The sequence below is a fragment of the Phodopus roborovskii genome, unplaced genomic scaffold, assembly GCF_943737965.1.
Source record: "Phodopus roborovskii unplaced genomic scaffold, PHOROB, whole genome shotgun sequence".
In the NCBI taxonomy this organism is placed as follows: Eukaryota; Metazoa; Chordata; class Mammalia; order Rodentia; family Cricetidae; genus Phodopus; species Phodopus roborovskii.
Window position 1 is genome coordinate 47,574,298 of NW_026126433.1, and position 25,886 is coordinate 47,600,183.

Genomic DNA, 25,886 nt, shown 5'->3' on the forward strand with positions numbered 1-25,886 from the left:
AAGTGGCTCTTCTAGACCAAAGTTCCAAAGTCCTTCTGCAATCCTCCTAAAACAACAGGGTCAGGACTCACAGCATTGCCTCACTGTCCTGGAATCAATATTTGTCTTAGTTAGGTTTCCATTGCTGTGACAAACACCATGACCAAAAGCAAGTTGGAGAGAAAAGGATTTATATGGCTTACACTTCAACATTATAGTTCATCAATGAAGGAAGTCAGTAATCTGGAGGCAGGAGCTGATAGAAAGGCCATGGAGGGAGGGGCAGTGTGCTGCTTACTAGCTTGTTCATCATAGCTTGCTCACCCTGCTTTCTTATATAACCTAGGACCAACAGCCCAGGGTTGGTACCACCCACAATAGCCTGGACCCTTCCACATCAATTACTAAATGCTCTATAGGCCTGCCTTTAGCCTGCTCTTACTGAGGCATTTTCTTAATTGAGGCTCCATCCTCTCTAGTAACTCCAGATTGTGTCATGTTGACATAAAACTAGCCAGCAGTGGTTCAGGTGATAAAATACTTGCTGCACAGCATGCGGACCTGAATTGGAATCCTCAGCACCCAAGGAAAAACCCAGGAGTCATGTCTGACTCCAGTGCCAAGAAGAGTGTCCAAAACTTGCTGATGAACTAGTCAGTAAACTCTAGGTTGAGTGAGAGACCCGTCTTAAAATAGAATTGAATAAAATAAAATGGAGAACCAATTGAGAAAGACAGTATTGACATCTGATCTTGGCATGCATATGTGTATACATGAAGAGGAATATACTAAATTATAACTGGCTTTTTCTTTTGGACCACCAACCAGCTCCCAAATCATGACACAGATACTTTGTTTGGTTTTGGTTTTTGTGTTTCAAGACAGTGTTGCTTTGGAGCCTGTACTGGAAACCAGGCTGGACTTGAACTCACAAAAGATCCATCTGCCTCTGGAGTGCTGGGATTAAAGGCCTATGCCACTAATGTCCAGCTCTTATTAGTTGTGAATGCTCTGCCTAGCTTACACTTGTTTCTGTCTAGCTCTTTTAATTTTAAATTAACCTGTTTCTCTTTATCTACCTTTTGCCTGGGGGCTTTTTACCTTTCTTCCTTCTGTATATCTTACTTTCACTGCTCATGTCTGATTGGTGGCTGCCTGGCTTCGTGTACCAGGTGTGCCACTCTTTTTCTCCCCCATTCTCTTCTCCTCTCATTCTTTTTGTTCTCTCTTCCTGCCAGCCTTACCTATCCTCTCCTGCCTAGATACTGTCCATTTAGCTATTTATTAGACCAATCAGGTGCCTTAGGCAGGCAAGGTGAAACAAATGCAACACATCTTTACATAATTAAACACACATCCTTACAGCATTAAACAAATGCAGTGTAAACAAATGTAATAGTTAAAGGAGTATTCCTCATCATAAACAAATTTAACACATCTTTACACAGATAAAATAATATTCCACAGTATCACCTGCACCACAGATGCAAAATAATAATTAAAATTAAGGAAGTTATCAATCATTTGACTCAAGAGAAGTCCTGTAGGTTTATAATACTTGGAGTTATTGCCTAGGTATTTCTTTAATGCACTGTTAACTCATGTACCTCTTTCTAGGCTTAAGCCTCTCTAACCTACCCTTTTAACCCCTGTCATAGTTATTCCCTGTAGTTTCATATCATACTATTAATATACATCTCCTTTCTCCTTCCACATTCTTAGATTTTCATTCTCCCTCCCCTACTCAGTCCAACTTTGTATCTGAGGGAATGCCATTGTTCCTGTAGATCCGTTTCATATACTGACTACCTGCTCTAGGAACTTGGTCTTCATGCTGATTGCAGGACAATTGTTCCTACCTTCCTCAGTGCTCCTCTGTGCTTCATACTGCTTATTCGGAGTTTTAGACTTCAGGCTTCATTGGGATAAAACACAAGCCATAAATGTTGAAAAAGAATAAACTATCCCCACTTCCAGACAACTCACTAGAATATAAAAGAAGTGTAGGTTAGATAGGAAACTAGCTAGACATGCACATCTATATGTGGTGCTTTTTGTTTTGGGGATAGGGTCTCACTGTGTAGCTCCGGGTGGCCTGGAACTCACTCTGTGACTAGGCTGGCCTTGAACTCATAGAGACCCCACCTGCCTCTCCTCCCAAGTGCTGAGATTAAAGGAATGTGCCACCATGACCCCCTCTATGTGTGCTATTTTATCACTAATGGCACTTTTATGTCAATGTTTGTTACCAACCAGATCCAATTTTAGATTAAACTTTATTTAAATTTCATGTATTATGTGCTAAACCTTAAGTAGTGTGTTGGACTTAAGTTGAAACATTTGTCTAGACATAGAAAGGCCTTCCAGATTAGAAGTGGGAGAGCACACTAGGCTACTCTCAGTAGAGTTTCAGCATTGTAAGGGAAAACAGCAAGAACTGGATTTGTATTCTACCTGACCTGTAGAGTTAGGCTATAAATAAATGGATATTCAAAAGTTGTTTTTTTCTCTCCTTAGTACTGGATGAATGAATACACCTCATCTATTGGAATTGGAGTTTTTCATTCTGGAATTGAAGTGTATGGCAGAGGTATGTGTGAACATAGTTTAAATATGCTTTCTGAGGATTCTGCCAGTTAAAGAAAGTACACATAATGTTAGGTCTTTTTCTTTGTCCTTTTCTTTTAAGTGACTTACATGTTATTGCAGAAAGTAGAATAAAACACATTAGTTTATACTGCGTTTGAAAAAATGTCTGTGGTCAAATATATGAGAGTACAATCATTTTATTGTCCTTTTTTCTAATTACTATGTCTTCTAAAACATTTTCTTAGCCAGGTTTGGTGACAAACACCTTTTATCCTGTCTCACAGAGACAGACAGATCTCTGAGTTTGAGGTCAACCTGGTCTACAGAGTGAGTTCCAGGACAACCAGAGCTACAAATGAGACCCTGTCTCAAAAACCCAAGCCCTTCTTTCTAAAGTTGTTAAACCATGATTGTTTTTCTCTAATATGTATAAGAGTTTCTAAGAAACTTTTATACTTTGAAAAACTACATAAAAATAATCATTTTGGTTAGTGGTAGAAAGTGTCAAATTTGAAATACCAATTTCCTTAGGGAGTTTCAGTAGAACATTGGGTTTTGCAGACCTGTGAGTATCAATAAAGAATATGCTAAGCAATCTTGCCTTTAGTAACATCTAGCATTTTGCTTAGTTGGAGTGATACATAAACATGAATAATAAGCTTGCCTTTTAGCAGAAGTTCCTGCATTTGCATAAGCTGGGCAGTCTTTGTAACCTCCTCGAATATATTATGCGATTTACCCAGGGTAAACTACCTGCCTAACTATTCACTAATTTAAAGGAAAAACTCCACTTACTTAAATACTTCAATATAGTGTTTCTGTTGTCTTTGTGTTTGGGTGGAGAGGTGCTGATAATTAAATCCAAGGCCCCAGACTTGCTAAGCAGGTACAGTACCTCTGGGCTTTGTCCCTAGCACCGTATCCCCTTTTTTTTCTTAGCTGCTTCTAGCTACAATTTAGCATGTTAAATCTTGGCTATAAAGATTTGTCATTTAAGCTTTACTTTTACTTGCTAACCCCAGGAAACAATAAGGAGCTTCAGCTGGAATTTTCAATAATTAAGGTAACACAGTGGATGAAATTATAGGCCATGGGTGTCCTCTCTGGCCTTTTGCCTAAGTTGTGTTACTCCTTTTTGGTTAAATTTGAATAGTGTGTTATGGTTTTCATAGTACTGTGAACTTTGGAACCATTGATCATGCTGTAATGTAAGAGAATGTAGCATTTTTCTTTTAGAAAAAGAAATTAAAGCTCTAACATGTCATCATTCACACTGTTAATAATAACTAACAGAACTAGAATTTGAGCCCAAATATTCTTATATGCTAGTCCAGTGCTCTATTACCTGCACAATTTTTACTGCCCTTCATAAAATAATATTAAAAACAAAAGCATGGGTCAAAACATGTTCTTGGAAACTCAGAGAAATTATAATTGTTTCTTGTACAAAAAATAAAAACTAAAAGGACCTGTGTCTCCCATTACTATACCTAAGAAGGTCAGAATCCATGTGAGTCTGAAGAGATGGCTCAGCAGTGGCTGCTCTTCCAGAAGTCTTGAGTTCAGTTCCCAGCAACTTCATAGTGGCTCACAATCATCTATAATAGGATCTGATGCTCTCTTGTCGTGTGCAGGTATACATGCAGAGCACTCATACATAACATAAATAAATAATTTTTTTTTTTTAATCCAAGTATAAAACCAGGAGGTGGTGGCAGCACTGCCCTTTAGTTCCAGCACTCAGGAGGCAGAGGCAGGTGGATCTCTGAGTTCAAGGCCAGCCTGGTCTACAGAGCTAGTTCCAGGACAATGAATTTTTCCCAAATCTAATCTTGATATATACAGTATTTTAATAAAAAATATATAGGACAATTTACTGAATCTTTTTTTTTGGGGGGGGGTGTTGATACAGGGTTTCTCTGTAGCTTTGGAAGCTGTCCTGGAACTTAAGCTGTAAGCCAGGCTGGCCTCAAACTCACAGAGATCCAGCTGCCTCTGCCTCCTGAGTGCTGGGATTAAAGGCGTGTGCTACCACCACCTGGCCAATTTACTGAATCTCAAAGAAGAGTGGGCATGGTGGTATATATATATATATATATGGTTGTATCCCAGTGCTTAGGAAGCTAAAATAAGAGTATTATGAGTTTGAGGCCAGAATGAGACCCTACCTCAAGACCAGATAGACAAAGAAAAATTTAGGAAGTGGACACCTATAATCTCAGCAGTTAGGGAGCAGAGACTGGAGAATTGTGAGTTCAAAGCTAGCCTAGGCTGCATAGTTAGTTAATCAGATCAGTTTAGGGTAACTGACCAAGCCTTTCTTTGTTAAAAAATGTTTATATTTCAAAATTAAGTGTTAAACACCCTCATCTACATCGTTTTTTCAAAAATTTCTACAGAATCTGTGACGGAAAAGATAACCTTGGAGCTCAGTGGTTAAGAGTACTTCCTGCTGTTTCAGCTCTGTTGGGTGTGGATATAGGGAGACTAGAGCTAATAACTGTGTCTCTAACTCCAGGGAATCCATTGTCTTCTTCTGACCTCTACAGGCATGGTCGCAAATATACCTAGATACAAACACATCCAAATAAAATTTAATTGAGAAAAACTAAGCCTCAGATGCCATGTTCTTTTCTGTGCTTTGTCTCAAAACTTAAGACTGTATATATAACAAATATGTTCGTTTACTTCATCATTTATTTAATCATTTTGATATAGAGCCCTGCTGATCTGGAACTCACAGTATCGACCAAGCTGCCCTCAAGCTTATAAGTGATCTTCCTGCCTCTACCTCTCTAGCACTGAGATTGTAGGCAAGCACCATCCTTCCTTGTTATTTAATAAATCTTAAGTGATAGAACTTACTTAAGCATTTATTTGGGATTGCTTATGTCTACTAATACTTTATAACTTAATATCTAAATGAGATGCCAGAAATGAAGCCAGAAGTCCTGGTTCTTTCCTAACTTGAAGCCATCTGCATTTTTGTTGTAGATGAGAGCATATAGCTGGAAATACATTTACTAGGAGAATGTAAAAATAGTGCTTTCCTAGCTACAAAATTGCCCTGAAGATTATGAGGGTGGCTATGTGTTTAAATGTTATTTTACAGTGTTTTAGGTTTTTGTTTCAGACAGGGTCTCAATTCATATATAGTTCAGACCTGCCTGGAACTCACTAGGAATAGCCCAGTGTAACCTAAAACTCATGATCCACCTGCCCTCTGAGTGCTAAGATTACAGACATATGCCACCATGGTACAGTGGTGTTTTCACTCCTAATCTAGTGTAAATCAGGAGTCTTCAGGCAGGTGTGGATGCATGCAGCTTGATGGCAAAGCACACCAAAGCAAAACAGCTCATCTCGGAGACTGTGAAGACTCACTCTCATTAGACACACAAGCTTCAAAAGCGGCCAAGTCCTGAACTGCTGGTCTCATAGTATGCTGGTGCAACAGAGACTGCTCACTTTTGAATACTGGTCAATCTCCAGCTGGAGTAGGTGCAGAGTTTCGGAGTGTCTGTGACTGTTACCACTTCAGAGCTTTTAAAAACAGGTATTCCGTACTGGTAATCCCCAAACAGGACCTTGCAAAGGGTACTTTGTAAGCTGAGAAATATTCAGATGGCATTATGTTTGTGGTATTTTAAAGCTGGTTCAGCATTCTGATTACATTTCATGCAACACATACTAAAAATTTTGACTTTTGTCTTTTCAGAATTTGCTTATGGAGGCCATCCTTATCCTTTTTCTGGAATATTTGAAATTTCCCCAGGAAATGCTTCTGAATTAGGAGAAACATTTAAGTTTAAGTAAGTAGGAAGGGTAATTTCTATCACACTGTTGTAGGTGTCAGAGCTTGTTTTGCAGGTATAAAGAATTCATCTTGTAGATTAAAAAGTTAAAATAGTTTTAAATTTTGGCTTAGTGACTAACACTTTATTTTTAATTTAAATTGAATTAAGTTTTTAGGTAAGGATGGAAAATCAAATAATGTGTGAAATAACCTGTCTTTGCTTTTTGTTCTTAAGTTGCTTTCTGTCTGCTTCTCAAATATAGTTGTTTTTGCTTATCTGACATTCTGCCTCAGGAAACTCACTAGTGATCTCCTGCCTAGTCTCCCTATTTCAGAGGGAAAGTGGACAGGGTGGAATTTTTTTACCATTACCTAATATAAAAATCTCTTCATTTTCTCAAAGAAAGAAACACTTGTAAATTCAAAATAACTGATTAACCTGGAAACTGTTGCTGATAAATAATATCAGTACAGCAGTAGCTCTAAACCAAGCTGGTGTCTCTTGACTCTACCCTTTGTTAGTCAGTTTTTTTATTCCTTACTTGTTACATCTACCATGATATTTAGAGTCTTTATTTCAAGAAGCTTTATGAAACTTCTGGGTCTGTAATAGTTATTGTGCCCAGAAGAACAGGGCTACAACACTTCTGAGTGCATAGCTCTCATACTCAGCACTAATGACCCTAAATCTCCATTTATGCCTGATAAGATGATTTCTAATAACTTTCAGCTATCTTTTATAACTAGCTTATAGCTAAAATTCTGCCTTTTGTTGAGTAATAACTGATACATTTTCCAGGAAATATATTGAAGTGTTTTTATTTGATATTGTGGATAATGTATTTTAAATTTTAAGTTTCATGGCTCTTTGCTATGTGTATTTATCAGGGGTACTTTTAGTTGGAATTTGATTCTCTATTAATGAATATGTCTCATAAAGCAAAATAGAAACTAAAATCATTGAAATTTCTAAGTATCTCATTTACCTTTAGTTTGAATGTTAGCCCTGATTTATTTATAGCAATATACCTGGAAATAAGCAAGTATTTAGTAATGCTTATTATAAATGACCTGATTGAAACTGCTTTATTTTGTTTTTTGTTCTTTAAGAGAAGCTGTTGTTTTAGGGAGTACGGACTTTTTAGAAGATGATATAGAAAAAATTGTAGAAGAACTGGGAAAAGAGTATAAAGGCAATGCCTATCATTTGATGCACAAAAACTGCAATCACTTTTCTTCAGCTTTGTCAGAGGTAAATTCAGTTTCGTTCTACAAGTTCTGCAGATAACACTTTCCTGGTGTACTTTCTCTGTCACTGTATTCAACCTTGGTGTTTTCTCCCTGATTCTTCCTTCATATGCATAAAATTTATTTCTTTATCCAATGTGGCAGTTTTAGAGTCAGCAAAGTTTTAAGTGGTGATTCTGTCCGTTCTTTTGTGGGTAGACTGACTACACATAATTGCCTCTTACTCACTTGATTGCATCCTTGTGTTCTTTATAACTGTGACAAATGCATAAGAATAAACATTTTCCATTCATAATGGATTGCTGTTGGTTGGGGCCTAGGCACAGTATGTCTTAGTGGGAACCACACAGAATAACAGAGCAGCTTAACGTGTCACTGACAGAGAAGTGGGAAGGAGCTGGTGCCCAGTATCCCTTCAAGTGCATTCCCACTACCCCAGCCACACTTCCTTCCCCTAGACCCTGCCCCTTCAAAGTTCTATACTTTGCTAGCAACCACACTTAATACATGAACCTTGGGGGAATGTTCAAGATTCAAACTATAACAAACTGAAACACTTAACTTTTAAAAATAAAGGTTAAGAAACTTGACAGCTGAGCAACAGTGGTGCACACCTTTAGGCCCAGCACTCCAGGCCAGCCTGGTCTACAGAGTGAGTGCCCGAGCAACCAGGACTGTTACACAGAGAAAAACCAAAAACTATTAGTGCTGGGCAGCGGTGGTATATACCTTTAATTCCAGCACTAGGGAGGCAGAGGCAGGTGGATCTCTGCTAGTTCAAGGATACCCAGGGCTACACGGAGAAGCCCTGGGGGGTGGGGGGAGGCACCTCTTAGCTGCTGAGGCTTTTTGGACAGGGTTTTTGTAGGTATCTCTGGAACTCACTCTGTAAACCTGCCTCCACCTAGAACTCAGCCTCTATGAGGATAGCCAGGCTGTATCAAGAAACCTTGGTAGGGGGAGGTTGTAACTAATCTCTGTGAGCCCTTCTCACATAAAAGCAAGTTACCTGCTTCCAGCATACATTGGCTAAAAGTAAACATCCTGTTTTAAGAAGGGAGAAATGGGGCATAGCAAAGCAAGACAGAAGCTAGGGAGGAAAATAATCCCATAGCTCCATATGGGCATTGGGCTTGGATAGCGCCACTCCCCAGGCTCTGCTCCTCGCTTATCCCACACACTGTCTCTTGTACCACTTCCCCTTGTGTGTGCAGCTATCCATGATTCTAACTGGGGTCCCCATTTCAAACTAGGGTTTAACTTCGCAGCATCACACAGGCTGGCCTGTCAGGAGCTCCAGTCCTGCCATACAGTCCTGCCCTCAGCAGCTTTTTGAAAGCATAGTATAAGACATGATTCACACAGTTGTCTCTCACTATAGAGCTAGATGACAGCAGAAAGTCCTGAAATTTCTTCCATCAAACTAGTTAGTCCATTATTCTTGTATTTGACTTCACTCATGTTCTCATGACATGGGTAAAATGCAGCCAAATCCTTTGCCAAGATATCATGTGAATGGCTCCTAGCCTGTGTATTGATAAGTCTGTGTTCCCCTCTAAAACTTCGTAAGCTGGGACTACACTGCCAACATTTCTCTGTGTTCACTTACAGTGAACACTTACAGTGTTCAAGGCCTTTTCTAGCCCAAACTTCCAAAGTCTTCAGTATTCCTCCCATAAACCAGTTCCACAGGTTTATCTGAGCAGCAGACCCACTCCTGATCCTGATTTTTTTTTTTTTTTTTATATATACATTACTTGTCTTATTGGTGTGACAAAATTCCTCACAAAGGCAACCTTAAGGACCAGCAAGATGGCTCAGTAGGTAAAGGGGTTTGCCACAAAGTCTGGCAACTGACTCCGAAAAGTTACTCTAACCACACATATCATGGTATATGTATAGTAACATATGTATGTACAACAAACACACTGGAAGAGCTTCCAGAAGACCTGGGCTCAATTTCCAGCATGTACGTGACAGCGCACAATGTCTGTAACTCCAATTCTAGGGGATCTAACACCCTCACAGATACACATATAGGCAAAATACCAATGTGCATGAAATAAGAATAAATAAATTTCAAAGACAGAGGGAGAGAGTTGGGGAAGAAAAGTTAAAAAAAAAAAAATAAAACAAGGTAGAGTTAAAGGGAAATTCATCATGGCATCAGGAGCCGTGCCTTCTCTGCATCTATAGTCAGGAAGCAGAATGATAAATCTGGTGCTGAGTTTCCTTTATCCTTTTTGTGTACTATCTGGGTCCCCTGCCCATGAATGGTGCTGTCCTCATTTAGAGTATGTCTCCTCACTTTGGTGATCTAACCTAAGTAATCCCACACAGACCTGCCTAGAGGCTTATCTTTTTGGTGGTTGGTCCAGTTGACAGCATTACCCTTCACACCATATAAACCAAATACTATTTGGTAAGTAGCCATAGTAAAAAAATATTATGTCCCCATGTCCCCGTTAACACAAACGTAGAGAAGATAAGTTTCACGGTTACCTCACTATTAGTGGTCTATTTCATTTAAAAAGAAAAAAAAAAATCTGGTTACAATGCTGAATAACCTACTAATAGGTTTTGACTCAAGGTTTTCAAAACATGGTCCCAATTGTTGGAAAGATGACTTAGCAGTTACTAACAGTAAGTGCTCTTCCAGGGGACCCAAGTTCATTTCCCAGCACCCACATGGTAATTTACAATCCAGTTTTAGGGATGTGAAGCCCTCTTCTGGACACATGGCATACAGATGCGCTTATACAGAAGTTTTTTTTTTTTTTTTTTTTAAATCAAACATAAACCCAAGAATTGTTAAACTTTTTATGAAAGAGACAGGTAATGGATGCTTTAGGCTTGTGAACTATTCATTACCTTAGCTCTGCCTCTTCTCATTGTAACCAAGAGCCATAAGCCATAATTAAATAGACATGATTATATTCCAGCAAAACTCATATCTATGGATGCAGGTGGCTGGATATTACAAACTCTGTTTTATGTTGATCTGTCTCCCCAACTCCAAAAACTCGGGTGAAGTCAGCTTCCCTGAAACACAAAGGTATGTGGAGGAGAACAGATTGCTGAATAGAACCAGAATTTGAGAAAGAGAATGTGAAATGGGCAGCAGTGTCTGTCATGTTAACCTAAGTTTTCTTAACTACTTCTTATGTGGTTAATCGCTATGCAGATACTCCTGGGTCTATCTCAAATATAAAACAATGTTTGCTAGTACATAGACAAATGGGAACGGTATCTAGTAAGTTCATTGCTCAGCTTTCTCCCAAGTCTTGTCCACGTATATATTCTTTAAACATATTTAAGTATCCATCTGCCTCACTCTGCTCTTAGGCACTATGATAGATGCTGGGTAGTCAAAAATGGTCACAACACACTACCTGTCCATAAAGAAGCCACCTCATTTTCCTTTTAGCTAAGATAGAAAAGAGATTAAGGAATGCTGCTGAAGCCTTAGGGGAACGTGTTGCACAGCTACCAGCTTTCTAAATGTTAACTATCTCTTTAGTGTAAGAAAGTTGGAAGCCTTTTTCCAAAGTCATTAACCTAATATTTGCAGATATTTAAGATACTAGCTTCAGATCCCATGATCTGAAACTAGCATAGATTCAGTTGAGCCTAGTTTTTTGTTTTTTTTTTTTTTTTAATGAGAACCAAGATGATACAGGGTAAAGTCAGCATTATTCTGAGCTGCTTCACACTACCTACGGACTCTTAAGAATGAGAAGTAGGCAGAGAAACGCTGCAGGTCATCAGTCAAGAAGGATCCCAGCTGACACCTACTTCTACCTACTAAAGTCTCTAGGCTGAAGCCTAGCCAGGCCTCCATGCCTTGTTCTGACCCTAGTCCCTGAAAAGTTTCTATACCCCAATAAGCCTCTCTACCAATGCAGCAGTCCAAGTCAGACCAAATCAAACTGAATTAGAAAAAGCCCGTGTTTAATGAATACAACGCTCCCGGATGGCCTTTCAGCCCCCCCCCCCCAAGAGAGGAGTTGGGAAAGAGAAACTGGAAAACCACTTGTCTATTTTCTGGGGGTGGGGCAATTTAAATACCCTGGGAGTGGTCTTGGGCATTTCTGGGGGAGGGCTTTCTGAGATGCAGCAGGGTTTGGAGGGAGATGATGGGGGTTTGGGTGGCACCTCCACCATAACAGTTCCTCTGCCAGTGTGTCATGGAGCTAGTCTTCATTTGGGGCACTTCTTTCTGAACCATCTGAGCATCCTTGAAACAAATGGGTCATAGTTGAATGACCCATTCTATGCCTTTGCCCAGGGAAAAGTGGGATGTAGAAACTGCAAGAGAGTACAAAAGAACTTGGGAAGATTTGACAAGAATATCTAAGAGGCTTCTCTTACTCTAATAACACCTTGAACTAACAAGCCTTTTTCTTCTGTATACTGTTCAAAGTAATTTTATGTTTTTCAAAGTAGTTCAAGGATCCACGACAGACAGAAGCCAAGCAGAATTAGCTTGATTTCACAGTTATTTGAAAAAAAAAAAAAAAAAAATGCCAGCTGAAAGAAAGTTAAAGGGGTTGCAGGAGGGTCCGGGCTCCTGAGTTAAGTCACTGCTTATTTGTCAGCATCCTAGAGTGGCAGTACCATAAGCTGACTGTACTGTATTTTCTCTATAGCCATCCACTCCTTAGCAAAACAGTCTGCATTAATCTCTCCTCCCTAACACAGAGATCTCTCCTCCTTAGATTCTTTGTGGGAAAGAGATTCCTCGCTGGATCAACCGACTGGCTTACTTCAGCTCCTGTATACCCTTTCTACAGAGTTGCCTCCCAAAAGAGTGGCTCACTCCTGCTGCACTGCAGTCTAGTGTCAGCCAAGAGCTCCAGGATGAACTGGAAGAAGCAGAGGATGCAGCCGCGTCCGCAGCCATGGCAAGTGCTGCAACTGGTGCCAGAACTGGGCGTCACACTAAATTATGAGCATCTCCAAAGTCACACCTTCAGAACTGTCTCTGGCAGTTGAATAGTACTAGAGAAAAGAAAATAGAGTAAATGTCCTTTGGATATTTTGTATGCAAAGATGGCTCTCCCCCAAATCCCAGTTTTTCAGCTCAGGATTATATTTATAATCAAAAACAAAAACAAAAAAAAAAAAGAAAAAAGAAAAATCACTTGGCGCAGGAGGGAAAACTTTATATGAAGCTGCCCTCTTTTTTTTTTTTTTTTTAATCCACTTGTAAATTTGGATTCACTTCCTGTGTTTTATATGAGCTCTGTTTAATTACGTTTACAGTATTTTGTATCACTGTTTACAAATCTTGCATGGACTTCTGCCACCATGAAAGAAGAAAACCTTCATCTTCAAAAATTAGGCAGGTCATCTTTGTACACACCCTGAAAATCGCCAGAGCTACATCATAAAAAGTGGGCACATGGAGAAGTACTTACACAGCTACAGTCCCCATCATCTGCTTAAGAGCCGTGTGTTAGATTTCCCATTTTTGGCGCCCAGATACAGGGATCCAAACTGGCTTGACATGAAGGAGCACACACAGCCCGAGGGCTCAGGGCCCTGAGTCAATTCCTCTTTTACCCCCTTCCATTCTGAGTAGCACATTTCCCTAGGTGCCCGTGGAGCCCCTGGTTTCATCCCAAATAATGCCCACCTCAGCAGGGTGGTACTGTTGTATCTGCCAGGCTTGATGTTCAATTCTATAATGAAGATGTTTTCATGGAAGATACTCATAACTGACGGTGTTTTTGCACATGTGTTGAGGCAGGGGCTTCACTTTTATTTTAATACATACTAAACTCCCTGCACAGGATGTTTTTGGTGGGGTGGGAGTATCCTAACCTAGCTTCCTGAGCAGCAGTATGGCCTGATAGTAAACTGTTTTTTTAACTGGCCAGGCTACCTTTTATACTAGACATTGAAAAACTAGAGTCTAAAGAAACACCCTCCCCCAAAGGTAATTCTTTAATGTTTAGTACTTTCTGTATACCATATCAGAAATGGCGTGTTGGACTTTATTAGTTCATGATGAGAGTAGTTTCACCTCATAATAGAAATTCTATTTTCATTGATCTCTCGTTGGAAAATCATATTTTTGTGTGTCTGATTCATCTTTCTATGTTCTCTCAAATGTGTGTCTCTTACATAACAATCTTAGGAATGAAGTTGTCGTTACAGCTAAGTTGTCTTTAGTAAGGAAGTTGTCTGCTAGAGTCTACCCCCAGTTGACCCTTGGATGTAAGAACCAATCATTACATGTCACAATCAATGTTCTGCCTTAAGAGTGAGTGTCCTGTGTAAAGTAGTGGGTGCAGCATGGAAACATCCAAGGTACTGACTGCAGCTTTAGTATGAAAGTCACAGTTATTTTGTGAGGATACATATCTTTAAGTAAATTACATCTTTAATTTCCATGAGCTGATTTTGATTGATACTTAACGTAAGCACACCCTCTTTAGGGAAAGTAAACCTTGGGTTATAAACACTGGCCTGAGGAAAATGAAGCCACTTTGTGCTATTTGACTGTTCTGTTTCCAGAGAGGAAAGCAGTTGTAAGTTATTCCGCTCCATGGGGGCCAGAGCATTTGTTTCAGGAACCGTGAAACAAGACACGGTCTTTACAAAGAGTTGACTTGGTTCAGGTCTGAAAATGAGACTTGTTAGGACAAAACACTAATGCTCTCCAAGACATTGTTCACTTAAAGAAGAGCCCTAGCCCTCAATCAAGCCCAGGTTAGTAGGAAATGCTTGGTGAAGTTGACTTGGGGTTTTTGTTTTGTTTTGTTTTGTTTTTTTTATTATTATTAATAACATGGATCATGGTGTTTTCTAAGCCATCGAGATATAAATGTTTTGAATCTGCTATTGACCCAAGGGGAAAATGGCCCCTCAGACATGTCTGGGTAAATAGTTAGAAAGAGCTCCACTGCTCACCCAGATCTCAGCAGCTCAACACACAAGTGACTTGCTGTTTTCACACCTGTCTGTAGCATTTGAAGTGAAAGATCCTCTGGGACAATAACAGTGCTTGCACCAGTTCCCAGAAAGTTAGCAGGTCATGAGATTCTGGACATGAGATTCCTTGCAATCTAGAGTACCTGAGGTTGAAGGAGAAAGAAAATCTCATTTAGTGAGGACCTTCTCTACTGCAAATTAAGAATGGGTTTAATTAATTTTGTTTTTCTTGCCCTTGGAAGAAAGGAATCATATTCTCAACGAGTTCTCAACCAGAACTTGTAAGAAGAAAATCCCAAGTCAAAACTCTGTTCATGAATACATGTGGTCCATGGAGTCAGATGCAGCGTCTGTAGTTGTATCCAGGTGAAACCGTTTCTCCTGATAGGTTGAACAGTAACAGTGGTAATGGATCAGACAGCTGGTTTCTGGTACTCATTTATGCTTGGGTTTTTTAACCCTCACTGGGGCATCAGATTTAGAAGTGTAACATGGAGCTGTAGAGGTGGTGATTGTCCTAGAGCACCTCCAGGCCTGAACTCCAGCCAACTATTGCTCTGACTCACAGCAATAGCATACCTACCCATCACCAGCATCTTACAGAGCAGGGAATCCCAGGGTTAGTCCATTGATATAGCATGTGTGTGAATGGAGACTAGGCACCACAGACAGCTGCAGAACTCTGTTTCCATGGCTTCTATCACAAGACGGGTAGAAACACGTTCACTGCTTCAGGGCTCTAACCCATGCATCGTATTATGGCTTCATCATATTTTTCCTGTAGCTTTGATATATGCTGTGTTTGTTTTAAATGACTAATTTTGAAAGTTTTGTCAGCAGTTGGCCATCCTGCCATTATATGCCATTCTTGTCAGTATGGTTTGAGAGTGTAGCTCCATGGTTAGACTTTCAAGGTCTGCTCAATCTATACACACACACCTCCACTGTCAACAGGTGGGACAGCTGTCAATGAATCTTCATGGACCTGAAGAGAATTTCTTGTGAAGTTGAATGCAAGTGTACTGTCATTCACAGTGTTTATAAAACACCAGGAACCTTCACTTTTGCTACCTTGATATAGCATTGGGTTATCATGTTACAACATTGAAATACATCGATTTATTAAAAACTACTTTTATAAGAAACGTTTTATAGTTCTTTCTGACCTCTAAGAGACAATGCTGTTCTGTATTTGCTGTGGGAAGGGGTTTTTTGTAAAATCCAGGAATCCCATCTGCTCTGCAGGAACTCAGCCAGTCCCTTCTGTATCATGTCTTTCTTGTATTCACAGCTTCCCTTACTCAAATGAAAATTACTCTTGTGCACAGGCGGCAAGTAACAGCCCGGATGATTTCTGGAGAGTGGCAGCAGAGTGGGTGGACTGGAAGGCTTTCCCGATTCCCTTTCAGCAATTAAGTAGGAGCTTGCATGTTCATGCTCCTTACCTTCCATTAACCTCTTTTTGGTACCTCTAACCCAAACCTTTGCCTTCACCTCCATTAGCCTGTTTGTACCTAGCTCAATGTTTTCCTCCCCTAATTTAAACTCTTCCCCTTGAATTAAGTATTATCAAGTAAATTAATGGTAGTTTTTATGCTCTACCAAGACCATATTTGTCCACTCTGCCAAATAAGAGTGATATATTGTAACTAGGCTGTTCTCACCTCAGGAACACAAATAGGACTCTTACTATAATTTCCTAACAGATTCAGATCTGCTAAAAACAAAGGAAAAAAATAAAAATAAATGCCAATAATACTAGGGAACACCTGTCATTTTTTAATTATCTGTACATTTAACCCATGTGTATTGGCCTTGTTCTAACCTTTTGGAAGTCTGTGCTAAGGAAGGTTAATGACTTTCTATACTTCCTTACTTCCTAACAGGTAAATTAGTAGCAAACAGCTGCTTTTCCTCACAGTGGCAGCACTTTAAAACTGCTAGTGACCCTGCTGCTCAGGGGAACTCTGTCCCACAGACAATGGCTCTGTTGATGCTGCCAAGGGCAGCTTTAACTAAAATCTATCATGCTAATAAAACTTGAGACTCAAAAGCTAAGGTGAAAACCTATAAACTCAGAGTTAGAGTAGTAACTGGCTAAATTTCTCTCTTTGCTGGTGCCCTGGAAGCCCCTCTCTTTCCACATTGTCCCAACTAAAAAACCCATGTTCTGCTACTTCTTTCAACTAGTTGCTAACCCAGCCTCTCTGAGCCCAGGTTTATTTTATTTAATTAATGCAAATGCAACACATTTTTACATATTTACACAAATATCCCACAACAGAGAACTGCTGAGCATTCTCAAATCTGTCTTTAATTCCTCTCAACACACCTTGATTCAAACCGCACATCTGCTTCCAATGCCCTCACCAGATCTCAGGCTACCCATCTAACCTCTGTAAGTCGGAGGACTTGGGTACCCAGAGTGCTAAACCAGACTCCTCAAAGTCTTGAATGCAGATTGCTTGACTGTCCTGAATACATGTGTGATGTGAATAACAAATTAAAGGCAGTATGGAGCTTGAATGGCTCAGCAGTTAGGAGCACTGGCTGCCCTTCTAGAGGACCTGGGTTCCTGTTAACTCCAGTCCCAGGAAATCTGAAGTCCTCTTCTGCCTCTTTGACCTCACATGGTACATGCAGGCAAAACACCTGGGGCAGGAGGGAGGAAGTCAGTGTAGGTGGCCTGTCCTTATCCCTCAAATAAGAGCTGGAACTTTACAATGGAAAGCTGGAATATGGCCCGAGGAAACAAGCTGCCAGACTTGGCCATAAGCAAGTGTAGAAAACACATTCCTCTTCTACCAGCTTCAGTGAACAGATACCACAGGAGTACCCTAGCATTGAGATATATGTGTCTATTTTAGACTGAAGACAATAAAAAAGCAAAATCCTGTTGTTCTACCTCTGATGTGTTTGGGGCTGTCCTAGGTCACTTAATTTAAATACATTCCATTTTTCACATCCGGTGCATTACAATGACAGTGGAAAGGCCATTAGCCTGCAGTCACTCAGCAGCCTGGACAGGTGACCCATTGGAAGACTTAGTCATTGGTTCCCCTACAAAATTCAGTAGGAGAGACAGGATTTCCCAAGTTTTTGATGGGTTTGAGTTAACCCATACAGATTACTCCAAAAGTAACCACAAAATAAAACATGAACCTGAGCACTTGAGAGAATTGTCTAGAAGCCCCTAGTCCACTGGCTAAGGCTGCGCTGTTTTATCCAAGGGTCACCTCCATCAATTAGCCATCTGTGTTTGTCATCACTAAAGACAAACTGCTCAGACCTTCATCCCCAGGGACCTGGCAGATAGACTCATCTGCCAGCTGTTCATCCTTACTGTCCCCTCTGACACTTCCAGGGTGGCAGGCAAAAATGCCTTAGTGGTTACTTGAGGTATTTCAAGAAGTAACTTAGCCACACCCTATCCCTTGAGAAGCCCTCTAAACCTTTGTGTTCTCCATTTCTGCCTCAGTCACTACAGAGCCAGCCAACTGAACCTGAGCTGTCCAGTTTTGCCAGATGCCACCTGCTGCTTCACACTCTTCTGATCTTCCTCTCCAACCTTTTCCTGTTGTTATTCCCAGTGACTACATCCACACAGATGGTCCATGCCATTTGCCTCTGTCATCTTGGCACTTTGCCCCTTGGTTGCCAGCCCCCTCCTCAATCATCATGCTCTTCATTATTCTACAGCCACAAATTTCACCATCCATCCCCAGTTAATAACCTCTATCATTGTCCCAGTCCCTCTCACTTCAACCCTGAACTGAATGTTCTAAACCACTTAGGCAATCTTTTGTTTTTAAGACAGGGTTTCTCTGGCTGTTGTAGATCAGGCTGGTCTTGAATGCAGAGATCCACCTGCCTCTGGCTCCCAAGTGCTGGGATTAAAGGCATGAGCCATACCTGGTCACTTCTGGAGTCTTCATTCCAAGCATTTCTTCTGACCATTAACTTAAGGCTTACCCTGGTCGACTGCACTACAAGAAGTCATAGGCCTTTGCAAGATCCCAAAGCCATTAAATCTAGCACTTACAACATCTCCCTAAACCCATCTTCTATTTCTCCTTTCACCCAAACCAAATCCCATGGCCAGCAACTAAGTAATTTCCTCCTCAGGTCCCTTCTGCTACTTCAGTGCCCCTTTATTAAAATTGGCTGACTGCCTAGCCCAATTGGAATCTAGACTCTGCCTGAGTCTATCTACCATAGTGTGAGCTGCCTTAGCATTTTGTTTCTATCCACAAAGCAGGGGCATTCACTCACTCCTGCACCACGGCCTACTCTTGGCCCCTTGGAAGTCAGCTTCCCCGCAGGAGGCCCCTCATGCCTTCTCTCTCCTCGTGGCTCCAACATGTTCCCCACATATATATCTCAGTTGAGACCTTCACTTGATGCCTCAGTAAAAGGATGTCAGGTCAGTTGGCCTCTCATCTCTCAATCTACAGACTCACTAAATTTGTCTTCAGAGACACTGTGCTACATGAGAGGTGCTTCTTTCATCAAATGACCCCCTCCCCACCTCTCCAGGCTTTGTCTCTAACAATTATTCCCCACACTCCTCAACCTCATATCCCCTCTCTCCTATCAGCAGGTAGCACAGGGGATCTCCTCTGCAATGTCCCCTTGAGTCCTGCTATGACAAAGGAAAGCCTCTCCATCTCCACAACCAAAATTTGCCACTATTTTGCCATCCCAGTCATTATTTTGAAAATCACCTTGATTTTGAATGATGTATACAGTAGAATTTGGGCTGGGCCTGTAGCTCCCAGTGTAGCAGTGGTAGAGCACTTGCCTGGTGTTTGCAAAACCGGGAGTTCCAGCCCAGCAGTTGGAAAACTGGGGTGGGTATGTGTATATAATTGTATGTACAGCTTAACGGATAATAAAATTAACACTCTACCTATCTTAAATAACAGACTTCGAGAACATGTCTAGGGCCCTCCCCCATTACTACCTCTTCCTTCCACCAGAAGGGGAACCACCATCTTGAAGTTTCTGTACATTGTCCCTTTTTGGGGTTTTTTTTTTCCTTTATGCATATGCCTATTTTTGAGCTTTGTATAAATGAAATCATATATATCCCATGGTTTTAAAATTCTCTATTTTTATAATTCATGCATATTAATATGTATAGTTCTAACTCATTTCCATGACTGTATTGTATTCTACTGTATTATATAAACACACCATGATTCTGTTTACACATTCTCCCTTTGATGAAGGCTTGAATTGTTCCAGCTTTTTCACTCTGATGAGCAATACTTTGTGAACACTGTAAGGCATGTCTGCGGTTGTGAGGCTCTCTAGGAACTGCTAGGAATGTATGTGTTCAAACACTGATGTAGAAAAACAATATACTCTTATTATACTTTTATTAAATAAAATCCTATTCAGCCCTCTCTCCATCTGTTAATCAAACAGAACTCCATGATCCAGTTACTCTCTTATCATATAATGAAATTTCTCAGAGCTTCACCTTAAAAATATTTTTCATAACTAAAGGAATCAGAGAGATGAAAAAAATCACACTAACCTCCCACACAGCCAATGGGAAAAATAGCACTCAACACTGAAAAAGTAAAAAAATTAAAAAAAAAGAAAAATGTAGTCAAGATGGGTACTGTGCACATAGCTGTAATCACAGCATTTGGGGGACCAAAGCAGGATTGTGAGTTTGAGAGCAACTGAATGACACTGCAGGAGATGTCTCAAAAAAACTTAAAAATCAATAAACTTAAGTGTGTTCCCTGTCTGTGGAATGGTACTTGTGAATATTGTGATTCAAGACTGAGCAGGAGAGCCTGCTTAGTCTTTCAAAGCTTTAAGGAATAAATTAAAAATATGTGTCTATTGGGCCTGTAAGCAGGTTAAGGTGCTCTCTGCCAAGCATGACAACCTTGTTTTGATTCCCCTGGACCCATACGATGGAAGAGGAGAACTGACTCCCTCAAGTTGTCCACATACACACTGTGGTACATACGACCCTCGCACATACATAAATACATACATACACATATACATACAAATGAATATTTTCAAAAATCGCTTGACTGCAGATTTTTGTAACATGTAATCTTGGCTATAGTATTGGATGTGACATCAAGTAGTCCTAAAACTTGTGCAAATCTGGAAAGTTTCTCTAACAGGTCAGTTGAGGACTGGCTGCTTTTTTTCCACAAACAGGCTGGAAAGATGACAGCACTTCATACCCCATAGGATGTATGATTTATCATAACATCAGAGCCAATACTTTATCCAAGCCACCTGAGACAGTAAATGCTTTGCCATGTGGCTTTGACGTTCCCACTACCTGGGCTTAGTTCCTGTTCCTTTTATCTTTATCAGGTGACACTGTTCATGTCTGCTGAGTGTAAACAGATCTCTCTCCACTTTTGATGTATACATTCCTGATTATTAATGAGTGTTACTTTTCTTAAACACAAGATACAACTCAGCAGCTATTACTTCCAGCAGCTAGGTTCTGCCTCCACATTGCCAGAACCTTCCCAAACAGTGCCACCAGCTGTGGGCCAAGGAGGCAATTGGGAATCCCTGGGAGGCACTTCATGCCTGTGGTGGTTGCTATCAATTGTCAACCTGGATTTTGGAATCACCTAGAAGACACGATCTGGGTGTGTGTGTCTATGAAGATGCTTCCAGAGAAGACTAACAGATGAAGGTCCAAACTCATGGGGCCACAACTTCCAAGGGGCAGCCAGATACAAGGATCTGAGGGAAGGCAGTTCATCCCTGCCCTCAGACCCAGCTTTTTAACCTATTTTGGACTGTGTCCACAGCGCTCCAGGGAGCTCTAGGCCCTGACACTGGACTGGGACTAGACACTTCCAGCTCCATGGGCTGCGGGCTACCAGCCTTCTCCAGTATGCAAGTGACCACTGCAGGGCTACACAGCCCTTAAGTGCAAGCTAATCCAGTAAATCTTACACCTACATTATGCTAGTTCTGCCCTCTGAAGAACCCTTCCTAATGCAAATTTGGGTACTGGTGGCAGGCAGGAAGTTAGTTCTGAGAAGGCCCAGCCAATGGTTTCCTAAAAATAGGACATTAAAAAGATGGAGCTAAAGAGGAATCCTCAAAAGAATAGCTTAGTGAACACTGTAGATGGGCCAGCTCAGAGCCCCAAAGCAGGGTGGTGATGGCTGAGTCTAGGTCAGATCAAGCCAAACTCAGGACTCCCTCACTGGGGAGCATGTGGATTCTTGGACTTTTCATTCACAGCTAGCCATTGTTGGACTGAAACCCGTAAGTTATTCCAATAAATTCCTGTGTGTGTGTGTGTTTTGTGTGTTTGTGTGTGTTGTGTGTTGTGTGTATGTAGAGAGAGAGAGATTCATACCGTAAGCGCTGTGACTCTAGAACCCTGACTAATACAGGCCCATAGAGTACACTACACCACTAAAGAATTTTCAAGCTCTGGGGAATATGCATAGGAAAGATTTTAGGGGTGTGGGATAATGGCAGAAGGAACATAAAAATTGTATCAGGCTTGATTTATCATCATTGCTTCATTGAGCAGAGTCTGAGTTTAATGTTAAGGTCCCTCAGTTAAAAACAGAACAAAAACCCCAGGGTGCGTCTAGGTGTGTGGCACACGCCTAAATGCCAGTGCGTGGAAGGCAGAGGTGGGTGGATCTCTGTGAGTCCAAGGCCACTCTCTGAGTTCAGGCAGAGCCATGTAGGGAGACTGTCTCAAAACAAAAACAAAGAACAAGTTGCCAATCTATTTGATGGCTGAACTGTATTTGAAATATGAATCCAAACACTGTGAATGAGATGGAAATACTGCTATCCCTTGGCTTCACCATGAGGACAGAGAAACTGGAAATGCTGGAATGCACTTGCTGGGTAAAACACGCCACCACGGGAGAGAACTTTCGAGCAGGCACCAGCACACTTGAGCTCTGCGGGTACCCTTCCCTGTATGCCAGCCCTTACCATGGGAACTGTAGCTGCTCAATCAGAGAATGTAAGTGACATGGAGCCCAGAGTAGCCAGGGCCAAGTGGCAGCTCTGGATGGCCAAGAGTAAGGTGAACAGACTTCCTGTGGAACTGGCAGCAGAGGCCACTCAGTAATCATAGTGTTCTGACTCAAGTAGACCTATGGCACTGACTGCCTGATCATGGTGTCCCCAGAATGACACAGACGATACAGTGGGAACCTACTAAATCCATGCTAGACCTATATAGGCAGGAAAAATTCCAGAGCAAATGAACCAAAGCTACCATGAGTCACAGCAACAAAGAGCATCATGGCCCCACAACCAATTTCCAGACTTTTTTTTTGGGGGGGGATGAGCAGGGGACACTGTATAGCCCTGAATGTGGCTCTCTTAGAACTCACTCTCTAGACCACATTGGCCTTGAACTCAGAAATGTGTACCTGGCTTTTTCTTTTGGGGCCACCAACCAGCTCCCCACACAGAAATTTATTATTAGTTTCGAATGCCCAAAGAGCTTAGGCTCATTTCTGGCTAGCTCTTTTAATAACACATTTTTCTTTAACTTTTGCCTCGGGGCTTACTACCATTCTTTTTTCTGTTATCTTACTTTTATTGCTTCTCTAAGTCTGGCTAGTGCCTGCCTGGCTTCTGGCCCAGGGCATATCCCTCATTTTCTCCTCCTTATTCTCTGGTTTCTCTTGAGCCTAGATTTCTCCTCCTATTTATTCTTCTGCCTGCTAGCCCCACCCATCCTTTCTCTGCCTAGCTATTGGCCATTAAGTTCTTCATTAGACCAGTCAGGTGCCTTAAGCAAGATGAAACAAACGCAACCGTTTTTTATATAATTAAACAAATGCAGCACAAACAAATGTAACACACTTTTACACAGTTAAAGTAAAAAGCTGCAGCATAAACAAATCTAACACACCTTTGCCTAGTAAAGTAATATTCCACAGAAGAAGTGTGCCTGCCTCTACTTCCAAGTGCTGGGATTAAAATGTGTTCCACCACCAGATGTCTTAGGCTTTCTATTGCTGTGAAGAGTCAGCATGACCACAGCAACTCTTATAAAGGAAACCATTTATTTCATCAGGGCTGGCTTACATTATCTTCTCGGCAGCATGAAAGCACACACGATGCTGGAGAAGGAGCTGAGAGCTCTACATCTCTATCTGCAGGCAGCAGAAGGAACCGGAACCGTGTCACACTGGCTAGGCTTGAGTTTTTAAGACTTCAAAGCCCACCTCCACAGTGACACATGACCTCCAACAAAACCACACCTCCTAATAGTGCCACCCCCTATGGGCCAGTCATTCAAACCCCATAGCAGAGTTAAGTCCTTTATGGACCAGAAATCCCAACTGAGGGGGAGTCAATACCTTTGAGAAAGGATCCTGCTACATTCCTGAAAAGACAACAAAGAACCTACTGCCTTCTACCAAGATAACTGAGCATTAGTGGAAAGAAAATCATCAGACCTTTGGGAGCCTACTAGACCCTGGCACTGAATTCATGTTGATTCCCAGGGACCCCCAAGAGCACCATGGCCTTCCAATCAAGGTGGCACTTATGGAAGTTGAGATCAACTGAATTTCAACAAAAATGCAACTTATGGTGGATACTGTGTGTAAGGAAGGTGGCTCCCCCTTGGAGTTAATACAGGACACACCAGACACCAAATTCTCAGGACAAAGGAGATTTTATTTCTCTGGAGGGACTGGGGGTGGGGGTAGGGCTGCAAAGGCAAGCAGCAGCAAGCAAGCAGGTGGTTTTTGTTTGTTTTGGTTTTGCTTTGTTTTTTGCAGGAATGGGTTTTTAAGGAGAAAGGGGGAAGTCTGGGCTAGAATGAGTTGGTAGGTCCTGATTGGACATAGTAGCCAAATAATGCATTTGGTTTGTTGGACCTTGGTGTTTTGTCAAGAATGAGTCAGTGGCCAAATAAGGGAATGGCCCTTGGTGGTAGCTTTAGGAGTGCAATCTAACCATTTTTAGCAAGGAGAAAGGTAAAAGGCAAAGCCTGTTGGTGGGTGCCATATTTGCCATGTTTAGGCCTGCCTGCTAGAGCCCTTCATTCCCATTTTTTTTTTTTAATTGTATTACTAGACTGATGGGTATTAGGTAAGTGGGTATCGTTCTCTCTGGCTTCTTCCTGCTGATACTGGACATCAATGTTAGGGACTCAAGGGAGCTGGTTTGTTGGTCAAGATCAGGAAGAGCGGGCTGTGTCAGGACCATTGGGACAAAGCACGTGCAGGCAGTGCTGGAGCAGTTAGTGGAGCTGGACGGTCTTCTAGCCACTTTGGGGCTGTCTAGGATGCACATTCCAAGGACATCTGGGGCTGGCAAGTTGTTTCAGATTTCTTTCTTTTCCTCTATGCTATTGTTTGAATTCCCAAACTTTTACTGTGGCTCAAAAACATGAACCTACTGCCCTTTCTACAATATAGCTTTCCACACAGATAGCAAACAGTAGTAATGCTAACATATCTAAAACAGTTATCTCTTTTTATAAACTTAAAAAACGAAGAGCTCTAGCTGACCCAAGTAAGGGAACTACAGGCCTAACCAAGCATGGCAAACATGGCCTTTACCCTTCTCCTTCCTACTGAAAAGCGTTAGATTGCATTCCTAAAGCTACCACCAAGGGCCATTCCCTTATTTGGCCACTGACTCATTCTTGAGACAAAACACCAAGGTCCAACAAACCAAATGCATTATTTAGCTACTATGTCCAATCAGGACCTACCAACTCACCCTAACACAAACTCCCCTTTTCTCCTTAAAACCCCACTCCTGTCTACTGCTTTTCAGCCTCCCCACCTACCCCACTTGCCCGTGAGGGCAATAAATCTTTGTTCTGAGAATTTGGTGTCTGAGTATGTCCTGTACCGATTCTTTTTGTTTTGATTTGTTGTTGTTTTTTGTTTTTCAAGACAGGGTTTCTCTGTGGCTTTGGAGCCTGTCCTGGAACTAGCTCTTGTAGAACAGGCTGGCCTCGAACCCACAGAGATCCATCTGCCTCTGCCTCCCAAGTGCTGGGATTAAAGGTGTGAGCCACCAACAGCCAGCATCCTGTACTGATTCTGAGGGGCCACCCTCCCTTACACCATGGCTCCCTGAGTTCATCCTGAGGTGGTTGCGTCCTCAGTCCTGGAATGCATAATTGGGACAGAAAGGGGTAAACTAATGAACCAGATCCTCACTCAGCCCCCTGCTTTAGCAGCTATGACAGCAGAAAAGACATGTAAACCCCTGACTCAGCACATGACACAAACTTCAGATTCCCTGGCCTCCCCAAGCCTAGGGCCAAAACTGAACACAAACCCTAGATCTCCTTCCCTCCCCCAGCCTCCTAGATGCCTGG

The 25,886-nt window shown here is 41.5% G+C and overlaps 1 protein-coding gene across 1 annotated transcript in view; it reads left to right on the forward strand.

Annotated features, from left to right (window-relative positions):
- Desi2 (desumoylating isopeptidase 2) overlaps window positions 1-15,696 on the forward strand; it is a 44,387-nt gene extending 28,691 nt beyond the window's left edge. The window contains exons 2-5 of the mRNA XM_051186386.1: window positions 2,497-2,569; window positions 6,287-6,380; window positions 7,475-7,616; window positions 12,331-15,696. Of these exons, the coding sequence (XP_051042343.1) occupies window positions 2,497-2,569; window positions 6,287-6,380; window positions 7,475-7,616; window positions 12,331-12,564 (543 nt within the window). The 3' untranslated portion in view covers window positions 12,565-15,696. The remainder of the gene's footprint in view (window positions 1-2,496; window positions 2,570-6,286; window positions 6,381-7,474; window positions 7,617-12,330) is intronic.
- The last annotated feature ends 10,190 nt before the right edge of the window (window positions 15,697-25,886 follow it).